The following is a 13,249-nucleotide window of genomic DNA, read 5'->3' as shown; positions in this document are numbered from 1 at the left end:
CCCAATGAGCCTGTGCAGAAAGCTGGGCAGGATGGTGGTTCTCAGTCTGGCCTGGGCAGTGTCCGTGGGCACCGTCCTAGGCTGTGTCGTCGCAGTGTATTACTTCGCCGAACACATGCTCAAGGTGAGTGCTGGCCCTGTGCTGGGCCCTCTCTCAGAAGGGGCTGTCATCTCTGCCTGGAGGGGCATCCCAGGCTAGCGGGGTGGGGGCTGAGTCGCTGGGCTGGGCTCTGCTGAGACATGGGCAGTAGCACTGTTCCCGAGAGGCTAGGGATGTTCTGGTGCAGTCAGAGTCCAGTGTCAGGTGATTCAGGAGCCTGTGTGTGGTCTGCAGGCCAGTAATCCCCTTGGTACCTGCTCTCCAGGTGCACCGGGACAGCCAAGACAGGGGGAGCAGCGAGGCCTGGCAGGAAGCCCTCCTGCTGGTTCTGCCTATGGTGGTGTCTCTGATCAACCTGGTGATGCCGTACCTGTATAACCTGCTGGCAGCCTGGGAGAAGCAGGAGTCTCCAGCGCTGGAGGTGTACGTGGCCATCTGCAGGTAGGGCGGTGGGGGTGGGGCGTACTCCCCTCCCGCCAGGTTTTTCTTTTGCTCTTAGCTGCTGTGCTACAGCTAAAAATCCAGCACTGGGAGCCCGGGACTCCCTGAAGGACCTGGGCTTGAGCACCCCTCTCAGTGAGCCATAGGCCTTCCATTTTCCTCCTTCTCCTTAGCACCTGTGGGTTCCGGGGCAGGCCTGGGCTGCCCTCAGGGCTGGCCAGGGACTGCCCCAGAGGGACAATGGAGATGAATGCAGCTGGTGCCTTCCACCGCCAGGCACTCTGCACTGGGATCTCGGAGCAGCTGAATGGAGCAGGCGAGCTCACATGCTTTTGCCCACTGGAGCTCTCTGTCCATCCCTGCCCTGCTCTTGCTGGCATGGGATCGCTCGCTCTCTGATGTCCCTCTCTCCCTTTCTCTTTCGTCTTGAGGAATTTGATTCTGAAGATGGTCGTCCTGGGCCTGCTGTGTTACCACTGGCTGAGTCGGAAGATGGGATACTCCTCGGAGGACAAGGTCAGTCTGAATCGGTTGCAACCTCTGCTTGTTGAGAGCTGGGCCCTTGCAGCTCTGGGCCTCAGCATCCAGCCCACGCTCATGGGCTGTGCAGAAATGAGGGTTAAATGGGTTTTGTGAATGCTGAGGGAACAAGAGCTACTCGGAGCTCCTGAATGGCCCGACTGCACACTTCAGAGAGAGGAGCGCTCATTTCAGCTCTCCAGTGGCCCAGGGATGTTGGGACAATCTCCCACCCCTGCTGTGCTGGGTTCGGATTATCAGAGCAGATCCCAAGCTAAATATGAGTCAGCAGTGTAACACTGTGCCAAAAAAGCAAACATCCTTCTGGGCTGTATTAGCAGGAGTGTTGTAAGCAAGACACGAGCAGTAATTCTTCCGCTCTACTCCGCGCTGATTTGGCCTCAGCTGGAGTATTGTGTCCAGTTCTGGGTGCTACATTTCAGGAGAGATGTGGACAAATTGGAGAAAGTGCAGAGAAGAGCAACAAAAATGATTAAAGGTCTAGAAAATATGAGCTATGAAGGGAAATTGAAAAACCTGGGTTTGTTTAGTCTGGAGAAGAGAAGACTGAGGGGGACATAACTATTTTCAAGTACATAAAAGGTTGTTAAAAGAACGAGGGAGAAAAATTGTTCTCTTTAACCTCTGAGGATAGGACAAGAAGCAATAGGCTTAAATTGCAGCAAGGGAGGTTTAGGTTGGACATTAGGAAAAACTTCCTAACTGTCGGGGTGGTTAAGCACTGGACTAAATTGCCCAGGAAGGTTGTGGAATCTCCATCATTGGAGATTTTTAAGAGCAGGTTGGACAAATGCCTCTCAGGGATGGTCTAGGTCAGTGGTCACCAACCGGTCGATAGTGATCGACTGGTTGATCCTGGGGACTCTCCCAGTCGATTGTGATCTCCGGTGGTGTAGCAGGGCTGCTGCTAAGGCAAGCTCCCTGCATGCCCTGGCCCCACGCCTCTCCCGGAAGCAGCCAGCGTGGCCCCGGGAGGGAGGGGAGCAGGGGTCTCCGTGCACTGCTCCTGCCTGAAAGCACCCCCTCCCCGCAGCTCCCATTGGCCGGGAACAGGGAACTGTGGCCAATGGGAGCTTTGGGGTTGGTGCCTGCAGAGAGGGACAGCATGCAGAGCCATGTGCCTCCCGCTTCCCCCAGGGGCAGCAGGGGCATGTTGGCCCCTTCCAGGAGCAGCCTGGGGCCAGGGCAGGCAGGGAGCCTCACTTGCTGCCGACCGAGGTAAGTGCCGCCCAGTGGGAGGCTGCACCCCAACCCCCCCAGGCCTGAGCCCCCTCCCAGAGCCAGCACCCCATACCCCCTCCTGCACCCCAAACCCCCTCCTGCACCCCAAGCCTCTGCCCCAGCCCTGAGCCCCCTCCCAGAGCCAGCACCCCATACCCACTCTTGCACCCCAACCCCCTGCCCCAGGTTCAGCCCGGAGCCCCCTCCCACACTGCAAACCCCTCGGCCCTAGCCCAGAGCCCGCACACACACCCCCGAACCCCGAGGAAGGGGCGGGGTAGATCCTGGGTTGCCCTTAAATTTAAAAAGTGATCTTGGGCGTAAAAAGGTTGGAGACCCCTGGGCTAGATAATACTTAGTCCTGCCATGAGTGCCGGGGACTGGACTAGAGACCTCCCGAGGTCCCTGCCAGTCCTGCGATTCTGTGACCGTTGCTGCCCTTGCCGTGGGAGGGGATGGCACAATGCAGCGTAGCAAAGGTCCCGAGTTCCCCTTTCGAAGAGGCAGAGTGCCGTGGTCTGAATGCTCAGCGGCTAGGTTTGGCTAGCGAGTGAGAATGTTGCCAGCCCACCAGTTGCCATGGGAAGAGTGCCTTAGCGGGCCGGGCGCCAAGAGGGAGTGCCCCACTGTTGAGGGAGCCACAGGTCGAGCAGATCCCAGGGCAGGTGTTCGCAGACCTTGCTTGGAGGCCACAGGAGAGCTGGTGGGAGGAGGGAGCCATCTCTACCTCCTTCCCTGATGCCATCTGTGCCTGTGTTTTCCCAGTGCTGGGAGACGTCGGTGGGGCAGGAGCTGTACCGTTTTGTGGTGATGGATTTCGTGTTCACGCTCCTGGACACTTTCCTTGGGGAGCTGCTCTGGAGGTAACGGTCGTGCGGTGCCCATCCCTGGTGCTGGGGCCATCCCGGCTCCGCCGTGCAGAGGCAGCTCTGGCTTGCTGGGACATTGGCACATCTTGCTTGCAAGGTGGATCTCTGCTAGAGTGAAAGTTCAGGGCCTGAGTGTCCTGCGGCTGAGAGTCTCTCTCTGTCTTCTAGGCTCATCTTGGAGAAGAAGCTGATGAGGAAGCAGAGGCCTGAGTTTGACATTGCCCGGAACGTGCTGGAGCTGATCTATGGGCAGACTCTGACCTGGTGAGGCATTTCCTGCTGCCGGTGGTTCAGCAGCTTCCCCCCACCCCCATTACCGCGTGTAGCTAGAGCCTCTTCCCAGAGCCAGGAGAGGCAGATCAGCTTTACAAACCGATTGGCTGCTGCTAAATCACACGGGTGCTTCTGGCTGCATCAGACAGGGGCTCAGACACAGAGCAGCTTGCACCTTTTAACCCCCCTGCACACACAGCTCCCCCGGGAGCGAGAACGCCCCACGCGGGACGGTGCCCGACTGCAGGGCTGCGGGCGGGACAGGAACCTGTGCAGAAAAGAACGTGCGTGGAAGGAGGGCGAGTGCATGAATGGCCACGCGCTGCGGGCCAGGATTACGATTCCCTCGCAACCCGCAGCAGGACTCGTGTCAATGGCGGAACAAGGCATCGTGTAGCAACAAGGCCTTATTTGTGATTCATTCCGTGCTTGTCACATCCAGCCCCACTCCAGCCATCCCGGTTTCTCTTCTCTCGCCGTCCTCCTTTCTCTCCGAGTCGCCTCTGTTCCTCCTGCATCTCCTTCCTGCAGCGATTCCCCGTTCCCAGCCTCCGGCTGCACACCCGCCCCCTTCCTGCTCCAGCTGCTCAACCAGCCCATGTGGGCACTGGGTGTCCGAGCCGACGCTCCAGCCAGACTCGTAGTGGAGTTCCCCCATCTGAGCCACGCAGGCACCACGCACCGGTCGCACTCCGCTCACATGTAGCCGATTTTCTCTGTAGACACAAGGGCTAGAAACTCACTGTGTGGAAAAGGAACCTGGAAAGGCCGCGCTGTCTGGGTACGGCGTGGGGGGGGGTCACGTCTTCGGGCAGGCCGGATCGGGACCCTGGGCTGTGCCATGTGGGTGTGGCGGGGGGACGCATCATCGGGCAGGCCGGATCGGGCCCCTGGGCCATGCCATCTGGGTGCAGCATGGGGGGGGCGCGCGCGTTGTCGGGCAGGCCCCTGGGCCGTGCAGTCTGGGTGTGGTGTGGGGGGAAGGGCGGGGGGGCCGCGTTGTCGGGCAGACCGGATCAGCCTGTGACTTTGTGGGCTTCCACTGCCCTTGGACGAGAGCGCATCTCCTGCCCTACTGAGCTCCCGGAGGTTCCCCTGCAGCTGCCCATTGTCCACTTGGGAAGCCCCGCAGCGGGAGGGAACAAGGCAATGACCATGCTGCCCCATGGCTGGGCCACTGGCTCTGGGGCGGCGGGGGGAAGCCGGGCTCTCACAACTTTACTGTATCTTTCCGTCTTCCTTTCAGGTTGGGGGTTCTCTTTTGCCCCCTCCTCCCAGCCGTCCAGATCCTCAAGCTGCTGCTCCTGTTCTACATCAAGAAGGTAACGGTTGTCCGCGTCCACTGGCCTTTGGCTCCCAGCTGCTGTTCCCAGCAGCAATCACGCTGTCCAGAGCCGGAGATCTAGAGGCTGGAATGGGGGAAGGTCCCCGCCCGGTTCTATATTCAGCTCTGCCCAGAAAGGGGGGAGAGCTCCCTGGGAAGGGAGGAGAGGGGTCAGGCGGGCGTTCCGCACCTGCACCAGTTCTCGCCCTCTCCATTTCTAGTAGCAGCGGTGGCCTGGGACTCCCCGGGCCCAGAGAGCATCTGTCCTGTGTGCCGGCCGATGGGGGGTTGTTACACTCCGGTCAGAAGTACGTAGCTGGTTTAACTCTGTATCCCCAGACCAGCCTGATGAAGAACTGCCAGTCTCCCAGCAAGCTGTGGCGCGCATCTCACATGAGCACAGTCTTCATCACCCTCCTGTGCTTCCCCTCATTCCTGGGCGCCGCCATCTTCCTCTCCTACACCATCTGGGCGTGAGTAGATGGTTTGTGTAATGAGACCCGCCCAAGCCTACCGAGAGAATGGAGCCAACCAGCCATGGGGTCTGACTGCTCTTCCCTCCCCCTCCCCCCCCAGCTTCCCAGTGCTTTGGTCCCAGTCGGCCTTTGTGTCCCGTCCGCTCTTTGGGGCTGGGCCTGTCTCAGAGCTGCCTGTAAGTCCTTGCGTGCTCCAGCACTGAACGAATAAAGGCAGCCTGGGGATATTTCCGCAGAGAGGATTCACCTGCCTCCGACTCAGCCCTGCGGTTTCTAAACACCTGTGCACTGCTGGGGGCGGGGCAGGGAGGCGGGGGTGCCTGGGATCAAATCCCTGCTCGAGGACGTCTTTCCTGGGACATGGCTGCCCATCCCAGGTGGCATGGAAATCGGGTCTGTGTTGTTTCTTCAGGTAGCATCTAGAATCCACTCCGAAGGTTCAAAGCCCAGGTCAGGCGGTGATTCTGGTAGCAAGTGAATTGCAGCTGGAAGTAGCCATTTGACTTTCACCTGCTCTTTGTCTTCCCAGAATGAGACCATCCAGAGCGTGTGGCCCGTTCCGGACGCAGGAGACCATCTACGAGTCAGGGAAGACTTGGATTCAAGAGCTGGAGAAATCCAGCCCAAACATCACCTGGTTTACCTGGATCCACCAGCACCTGGTGGAAAACACCTTCTTCCTGTTCTTTGTGTCTGGAGTCCTGCTGTGAGTATGAATTCAGAATCCAAGCCTGAAAACTACAGGCAAACGCACAAGGCTGGACTCCCCGTAGCTGAGAGTAGCCGCTCCGTCACTTCCCCAGGGGTTGTCTTGTACTTCGAGCTGCCTGGTCAGCCAGGACAGTGTCACCCAGGAGCATTCCTGCTTCGGCCCAGAGAGCAGCACTGGTCCTGCCCTGGGTTTGGCATGGCCCTTTGAACCGAGCCGTTATTTCTCCTTACCACGGTCTCACTGTCCCACAGGTGGAAGCCTGGCAGAAGGTGTGGGTGCTGCTGCTCCGGCAGCTAATGGAGCAGCTCCCCTGAACCAAGCAGTGGAGCTGCCTCTTCTGCAGTAGAGGGGTCCAGATCTGAGTCTCAGGGGGGCCAGACATGTCACCCCACTGAAGTAGTGAAGCACAGTCTGACATCACCACCATGCGCATTGCATCGCCACTGGGTGGAGCTGGAGGGCTGCTCGGGGAGTGCGTGTCCCACTCCTGACGCCCTGTGCGCCTGAGGCAGTGAACCAAGTGGCTGAGCACAGAGAAACTCCTTGGAAGGGGAGGTTGAGTGTGTGAGAAAGGAGGTCTCTGACTGGCTGCTGGGGCCAGCCTAGTTCCCCCCCCCCCCCCGGCTTGGAGAGAATAGCAGGTGATCTAGCCCATGCATCTGGCATGCGTCAGACCCTGAGTCCTGCAATTCATGTCCTTCCATTGCAGAGCTGTGATCTACCTCCACATCCAGGTGGTGAAAGGCCATCGGAGAATCATCCGCCTGCTGAAGGAACAGATTGCCCATGTGAGTTCATGGGGCCTCTGCATGCTGCTTGCTTCTTACTGCCTTATGTGCGGGACCTGGGGACCCAGGGACTAGAACAGCTGAACTGGGCCGGCCTCTGTGCCAGTACCTTAAAGAAGGCCCTACCGTGGCACAGAGAAGTGCCTTTTACATGCAAAGGTTTAAGCCGAAGGTGTGAGGAGAGAGGATGTTGGGGAGGCCAAGACTATAACTGGGTTAAAAAAGAACTAGGTAAGTTCATGGAGGATAGGTCCATCAATGGCTATTAGCCAGGATGGGCAGGGATGGTGTCCCTAGCCTCTATTTGCCAGAAGCTAGGAATGAGCGACAGGGGATGGATCACTTGGTGATTCCCTGTTCTGTTCATTCCCTCTGGGGCACCTGGCACTGGCCACTGTCGGCAGACAGGACACTGGGCTAGATGGACCTTTGGTCCCAGTGTGGCCATCCTTATGAGGAGAGAGGATTTGTGGTACTTATTGGTAATCTGCTGTGGAGCCATAAGGAAAACTGGGGACATAGATTTCACAGGAGCCAATGGCTCGGCACTGGCTCCTTGTACCCCATGCTTACAGCTCAGGGAGGTGATGGGAGGGGCAAGGTGTAGTCTAGTGGACAGAGCACGGGTCTGGGATCCAGGAACTCCGGGTTCTAATGGGTGCCTAACGTTAGATACCTACACACACATTTAGGCACCCGAATGAGTGGCCTGTTCTCAGGAGCGCTGAGCACCTGCAGCTCCCGCTGGATTTTGGCCATAACAGCTGAGCGTTAGTTGCTCCATCTCTCCTACTGCAGCGTCTTGTTTTGCCCGGGGCCATGGCCCTGTTCTGCCCCCTTTGCTCACTGTGGTGTCTCTTCTGTTCTAGGAAGGGGAGGATAAGGTATTTCTCATTCAGAAGCTGCAGTGCATTTATGGGAAGCAAGAGACCCGCCCCTGAGTGCCAGGTGAGGCTCAGAGCGTGGATGGGGGTGGGCTGGGGAAGGAGTCGGACTGAAGCGCCTGGAAGTTGATGCTCCAAGGAGACGAGGGAAATGCTGGGGGGATTCATCCAATGCCTTGTTCTGTGAGTGACAGGGTGTCCCTTCCGCTGCCCCCGCCCAGCTGAGTTCAGGACAGCTCTGGGCTGTGCCGGTAGCAGCGAGAGCTGCAAAGCAAAGGGCGTCTGGGGGTGGGGGGGAACAGAAACTGCAGGGAATTGCCTGAGCTAGTCAGCATTGCCTGAGCGTCTCCAGATACGCTCCACTGCAGAGGAGCAAAATCTCTACCACAGCTGCTGGGCCGCAACAGGGACTTAGATGGGCATCGCACGCCAGCCTCAGCTTCCTATGGCAGAGGCAAATAGGTACAATGTTCCCGGCTGACTTCGTACCAAGGCAGACCGGGCCCCACACCCACCACAGGGAATGGCTGCTCAGCCTCGTTCACTGGGAAACCCTTTTCCCCCCCGGCCATTCAATCCCCGGCCCTGCTGTTCCACGGCGAGGACACCAGAGGGCGCAAGTTGCCCCATCCAATCCCGGGGCAAGGGGTCGTGCAGGAACCAGAGTCTGCAGAGAGGCTGGATTGTGAGCTCTGGGAGCGAGGGACCATTTCCCTGTGTGTCTGGGCAGCACCCACACCGGGAGCCAGGACCCGAGGAGCCTTTGGCGCTATAGGAGCATAGAGATTTGATGATGATAATGACTGAAGCGCTCCCTTTGTGCTGTAGGAGCCCCTTGGAAGAGCTGAATGTGTGACCAGGACTTTCTCTCTGGCCGCAGCTTCCCGGAGAGACCGGAGCTGGGAATGGATCCTGGCCTCTCCGAGCCCCTTCTGAACGGCCAGAGAAGATTTGCCGGACTTTACAGGGCTGCGCTGAGAGATGCAGACGTGTCACTGAAAAAACCAGTCTCCTGTTGGTGCTGGCACCCGGGCCCTGCCCAACAGCTGCACTGGCGCGTTATCCGTGGGCAAAAACCTCTGCTCCTACCATGTACTGGTGCTTGTAACTCTGTCTCTCCGGGGAAGGCTGCCGAGACCTTGCCTTCCATTGGGGCACAGGGTCCAGAAGCCACGCAGGCTGCCAGGCACTGCTGGAGCCGAGCACACCTGGTGCCAACGGGTTCTAAAAGTGAGGGCCCAAACCTGCCTCTCGTCTGACAGTGTGATGTTTAATGCTGCTGGGCCTTCCGCTGGTGTCTGCGGAGCCACCGAACCCCAACCTCGCTGTCCCAGCGGCTGGGTGGTTTTCAGGAAGCCCCTCCCCTGGGGACATGTTAGCTTTGTTACTATTAAAACCACGCTCCCTCTTTCTAAGCTCCGCGTTGAGTTAGGAGTGTGAATGGCACAGCCATTTATTTTGTTGTTTTCAAGTTCTTCAGGAACTGGCCCAGCTGGTTGCTGGTGAGTGTTTGCTGCCACATGGCTGTGAAAAGCGGGAGCTCATGTGGCAGCTCATTCTAACATTCACTGATATGCAGGCGTGGGGGAGGAGCCCTCTCCTCTGAACTGACCAGGGCTTCTCCTTCCCCTGCAATCCTTTGCCCAGAAAGTCTGCCCTAAGGAGCTGGATGTTCCAAAATCTGCGTTCACAGTTACGAGCTGTGAGGCAGCAGCCCGTCCCAGCAGCTTGGTGGTCACCCATGGCACCGCTCGTGGGCATCTGGCAATTACTAACTACCTCCGGCCTTTGTTTCTCGCTGGATGAGCACGGCTCCTTGGAGAGGCAGGCAAGGCAGTAAAGGATGGACTCAGCAAACTCCACAGCTATTACTGCATGCTAGGGCTGAGCAGTCAAGTAAGGTTTTGTTTCCTGGGGCCTGGCAAGAGCATGAGTGCCAGCTTCAGGGCAGACTGTTAGGAACCAGGGCTTAACCCCACATTGTCTGGGAGTTCTAGACTTAGATTTCACCAGCCAAGTATCAAGTGTGAACTCCTCAGGCACTAAAATAGCCTTAACATGGAGTCACAGATAGTCCCCTTGGGCACTCCAATCTATCTTGTCACCTAGGCAAGCTTGCCTTAGTGATAGATGGTCCCTTACACCAAAAATCATCATAGTCAGGTTACTCCCAGTCCCAAAGGACCAGTCACTTATCCCAGATCAATTGCACTTTAGATCTTACACCAAAGACACACTTATAGCCAATCCTATAATAAACTACTTACAGATTTATTAACTAGGAAAAGGAAATAGTTATTTACCAGGTTAAAGCAGGAACACACACACACACACACGTTCCAGTTTTAAGTTCCAAAAAGTCATAGCAGCTTCTATACTAAGTAAGTTCTGTATGTTCTTTATGGCTAACCCAGCCAAACACTGGGGATCTTTTGCTTATGCTTAGTAACCCTTGCCCCTCAAAGACCAAGCAACATAAAGATCCAGCTTCTCCTTCTTAGGGCTTGGAGTTCCAAGTTCAGCGGTTGGGAGGAATTCAGTGGCACATCTCCTCTTCATTGCGTGTGGTGGGGGGAGCAATCAACAAAGTCTTTTGTCCTCTGATGTCCCACAATGGTTCATCTGGTGTTGATGGACCTTCTTTCCTTGGGGAGGAGAGAACACCTCCTGGGCAATTGGTATTTCATGTTTGTTAATGCTTCTCTCCTGCCTGGTGATTTACAGTTACAGAACAAACCCGTAAGTATTCACTTATCACATGGGATAAGTGAGATTAATGCAGGCAGCAAGTTACAAGCGTTTAATAAAGTCTGAACACTAAGCACATTTATAACTCTAATACCGGCATTAACAATCCTAACACACAGGGCAGCCAGCCTGGTTCCAGCTCTGCATTTATCAGTGTTCACTTGGGACCCAGGGGCCTTGGCATTAGCTGGCACCTGGTCTGTCAGTGTCACAAGGCCAATGCCCTAGCCAGTGGGAGAGGAACCATGTCACCCTCTCTGTAGGCTTCAAGTACCTTTTAAAATGCATCATCTCCCCAGGGAAGGCTCCAGGCCTCCACGGCCTCTGATTTCAAATGTGTTCAAAGCAGAGGAAGGACGAGGGTCAGATTGTGCCTGAGGATTGGGAGGACGCATTCTGGGAACTCCTCACCTCGCTGGCCTTACACAACCACTTTCCATGGTAGCTTACCTGGCTGCATGATGTCCTCCCCCAGCAAACACATTGCCTGGTGGGCCCTACGCACAGGCCACAGCCCACACCGACATCAAGCCTCACTCATGGGAAGAGTGCCAGGAGGTTACACAAGAAGAAGGGGGTGAGTCAGGGCCATGCACAGGCAGCTGGGAGGAGTTTTACCCCACCCGTGGGAATTTCCTGGCTTTGTCTGTTGCTGTTTACTGTACTTGCCCCCTCCCTCATCCTTGTGAAATGGCAGAGAGGCATGTGAGTAACCCCTGTGTGACTTGGCTCCTGCCCAGCCAGCTCTTTCCCCACAGACAGGTAGTGTCTTGTCTTCTCGGAAGTTGTGTCAGGTCCGTGTGCAAGCCATGGGGCCGTGTGCACAGGGCATGGGCTATGCCTGTCAACACAACTGCAAGCTTCCCTGTTTTGCAAACTTCACACAAACAGCCGCCATTGCGCTGACGCTGCACATTGTCTTGGGGCGACAGGGGCAAGGGACCGTTCGAATCAGCTGAGTAAAACGCAGCGTCCTGTTAGTGCATTAACTCACTGGTGTGGAGACCATGAAGAGGGATGTGGAATTTACCCCTTCACAAAACACACGAACCAGGGGTCACCCAATGAAATTCATAGAGAGCGGTGCAGCAGGTTTCAAACAAACAAAGGAAGCATTGCTTCACAAAATACAGTCAGCCTGTGGAACTCTGCCAGAGGATGCTGTGAAGGCCAAAACTATAACTGGGTTCAAAAAAAATTACACAAGTTCCTGGAGGATAGATCCATAAATTGCAATTAGCAAAGATGGTCAGGGACACAGCCCCATGCGGTGGGTATCCCATACCCTCCATCAGAAGCTGGGACTGGATGACAGGGGATGGCTCACTTGACAATTGCCCTGTTCTGTTCATTCCCTCTGGGGCACCTGGCCCTGGCCACTGGTGGAAGTCAGAGTATTAGTCTAGATGGACATTGGTCTGACCCAGTGTGGCCAGTCTTTTGTTCTTAGCTTATGCCAAGACTTTCCTGACTCAGGGTATGGGAGAGACAGACCCTGGCAGGACTCAGCACTAGCTGCGAGAAGTTAAATGGATTCACCTTCTGTGCAACACCCAGAGTTCCCAGAACAGCTGTGGCCCAAATCGAGCGACCCAGTAAAAGGCCAGGGCTGTGGGGCGGGTCAGGGTCCTAGCGAGATGCTGCCAGAAAGAACATGAATGCTGAGGCTAGTGCCTGCTCTGGCCAGGGACGTGTGCTTCTGGCAAGTCAGGGCTGGTCTACACTACCAAGTTTTGTTGACAAAACTTATGTCGACACCCAAGAGTCGACAAAACAAAAATCGCCAAAGGGCATTCACGCTTGCTCCCTCTGTCGACAGATCATGTCCACTTTGGGGACACCCTCATGGACAGGATGAGCAATGCACTGGGGGTCTGTATCCCACAGTGCAGTGTTGTGGGAAGGAAGAGCTGAGCGCTGCCCATCTTGGGATTCTCTCTGAGTTCTCCCACAGCCTCCTCCGCTGCCGGGAGCAGCATCATGAGCAGCTCTGTGAGCTCTCGGAATGGCAAAGCAGCCCAGCAGTCTGCCAGCCGCTGTGTTCCTAGTGCCGGGCAGAACAGGAGCAGGCCAATGATTTGCTCTTTGTCTGTTCCCAAAGGGAGCAGCACACAGATACTTCCCGGAGCTCTGAAAGGGGAGGGCGCCTACCTGCAGGGCAGCAGAGATCAAAACACTGAGCAGAGCGATCAGGGCAGTCATTGTGGGATACTGGCGGAGGCAGCAGCAGGGCTGCCCGGGGGGGGCAAGTGAGGCAATTTGCCCTAGGCCCCGGCCCCCGCAGGGTCCCCACGAGCCCTGGCCCAGCGGCAGTCCGGGTCTTCGATGGCATTTCGGTGACGGGGGGGGCCCTTCAGTCGCGCCAGATCTTTGGCGGCATTTTGGCGGTGGGTCCTTCAGTGCTGCCGAAGACGCAGAGCGACTGCCCCGCCGCCAAAATGCCGCCGAAGACCTGGGTGAGTACAAGCGCCGCAGCTACCCCGCTTTGCCCCAGGCCCCCTGAATCCTCTGGGCGGCCCTGAGCAGCAGTGTCTACACTGGCTCCTTGTCGACAATAAAGGGAGGGGAAAAGACAAAAGTCTCTCGTGGGGGTGGAAGTTTTTTGTTGCCAAAACTGGGTGTTTTTCGCAACAAAAGTCCCAGTGCAGTGTGCACCCTCTTGCTGTTTTGTCCCCCAAAGGCCATTTCTGGCGACAAAACTTGCCAGTGTAGACAAGCCCTCATCCCGGGCTGGGTCACCCACCCATATGCTCAGGCTCTGCGTCACTCCGCAGGGAGAGGGGCAGGTTCCTCCCTGGATACAGATGGGGGGAAGGGATCAGACTCCCCTGGCGGGGGGGCGAGGGGGCAGGTTTGTCACAGGTGACCCTGGG

The 13,249-nt window shown here is 56.8% G+C and overlaps 1 protein-coding gene across 1 annotated transcript in view; it reads left to right on the top strand.

The window, feature by feature from the left end:
* Positions 1–9,045, top strand: part of TMC6 (transmembrane channel like 6) — a 15,892-nt gene extending 6,847 nt beyond the window's left edge. Inside the window, exons 10-20 of the mRNA XM_026654455.1 lie at positions 1–124; positions 366–541; positions 973–1,057; positions 3,068–3,165; positions 3,340–3,435; positions 4,691–4,766; positions 5,108–5,241; positions 5,774–5,950; positions 6,666–6,744; positions 7,614–7,692; positions 8,457–9,045. The exon at positions 1–124 is cut by the window's left edge and continues 9 nt beyond it. Coding sequence (XP_026510240.1) covers positions 1–124; positions 366–541; positions 973–1,057; positions 3,068–3,165; positions 3,340–3,435; positions 4,691–4,766; positions 5,108–5,241; positions 5,774–5,950; positions 6,666–6,744; positions 7,614–7,685 — 1,117 coding nt within the window. The 3' untranslated portion in view covers positions 7,686–7,692; positions 8,457–9,045. The remainder of the gene's footprint in view (positions 125–365; positions 542–972; positions 1,058–3,067; positions 3,166–3,339; positions 3,436–4,690; positions 4,767–5,107; positions 5,242–5,773; positions 5,951–6,665; positions 6,745–7,613; positions 7,693–8,456) is intronic.
* The last annotated feature ends 4,204 nt before the right edge of the window (positions 9,046–13,249 follow it).

The sequence above is a fragment of the Terrapene carolina genome, unplaced genomic scaffold (assembly GCF_002925995.2).
Source record: "Terrapene carolina triunguis isolate 2854851 unplaced genomic scaffold, T_m_triunguis-2.0 Scaffold192, whole genome shotgun sequence".
NCBI lineage: Eukaryota > Metazoa > Chordata > Testudines > Emydidae > Terrapene > Terrapene triunguis.
The sequence above is the reverse complement of the archived record's forward strand: the minus strand, read 5'-3'. Positions and strand labels throughout refer to the sequence as shown.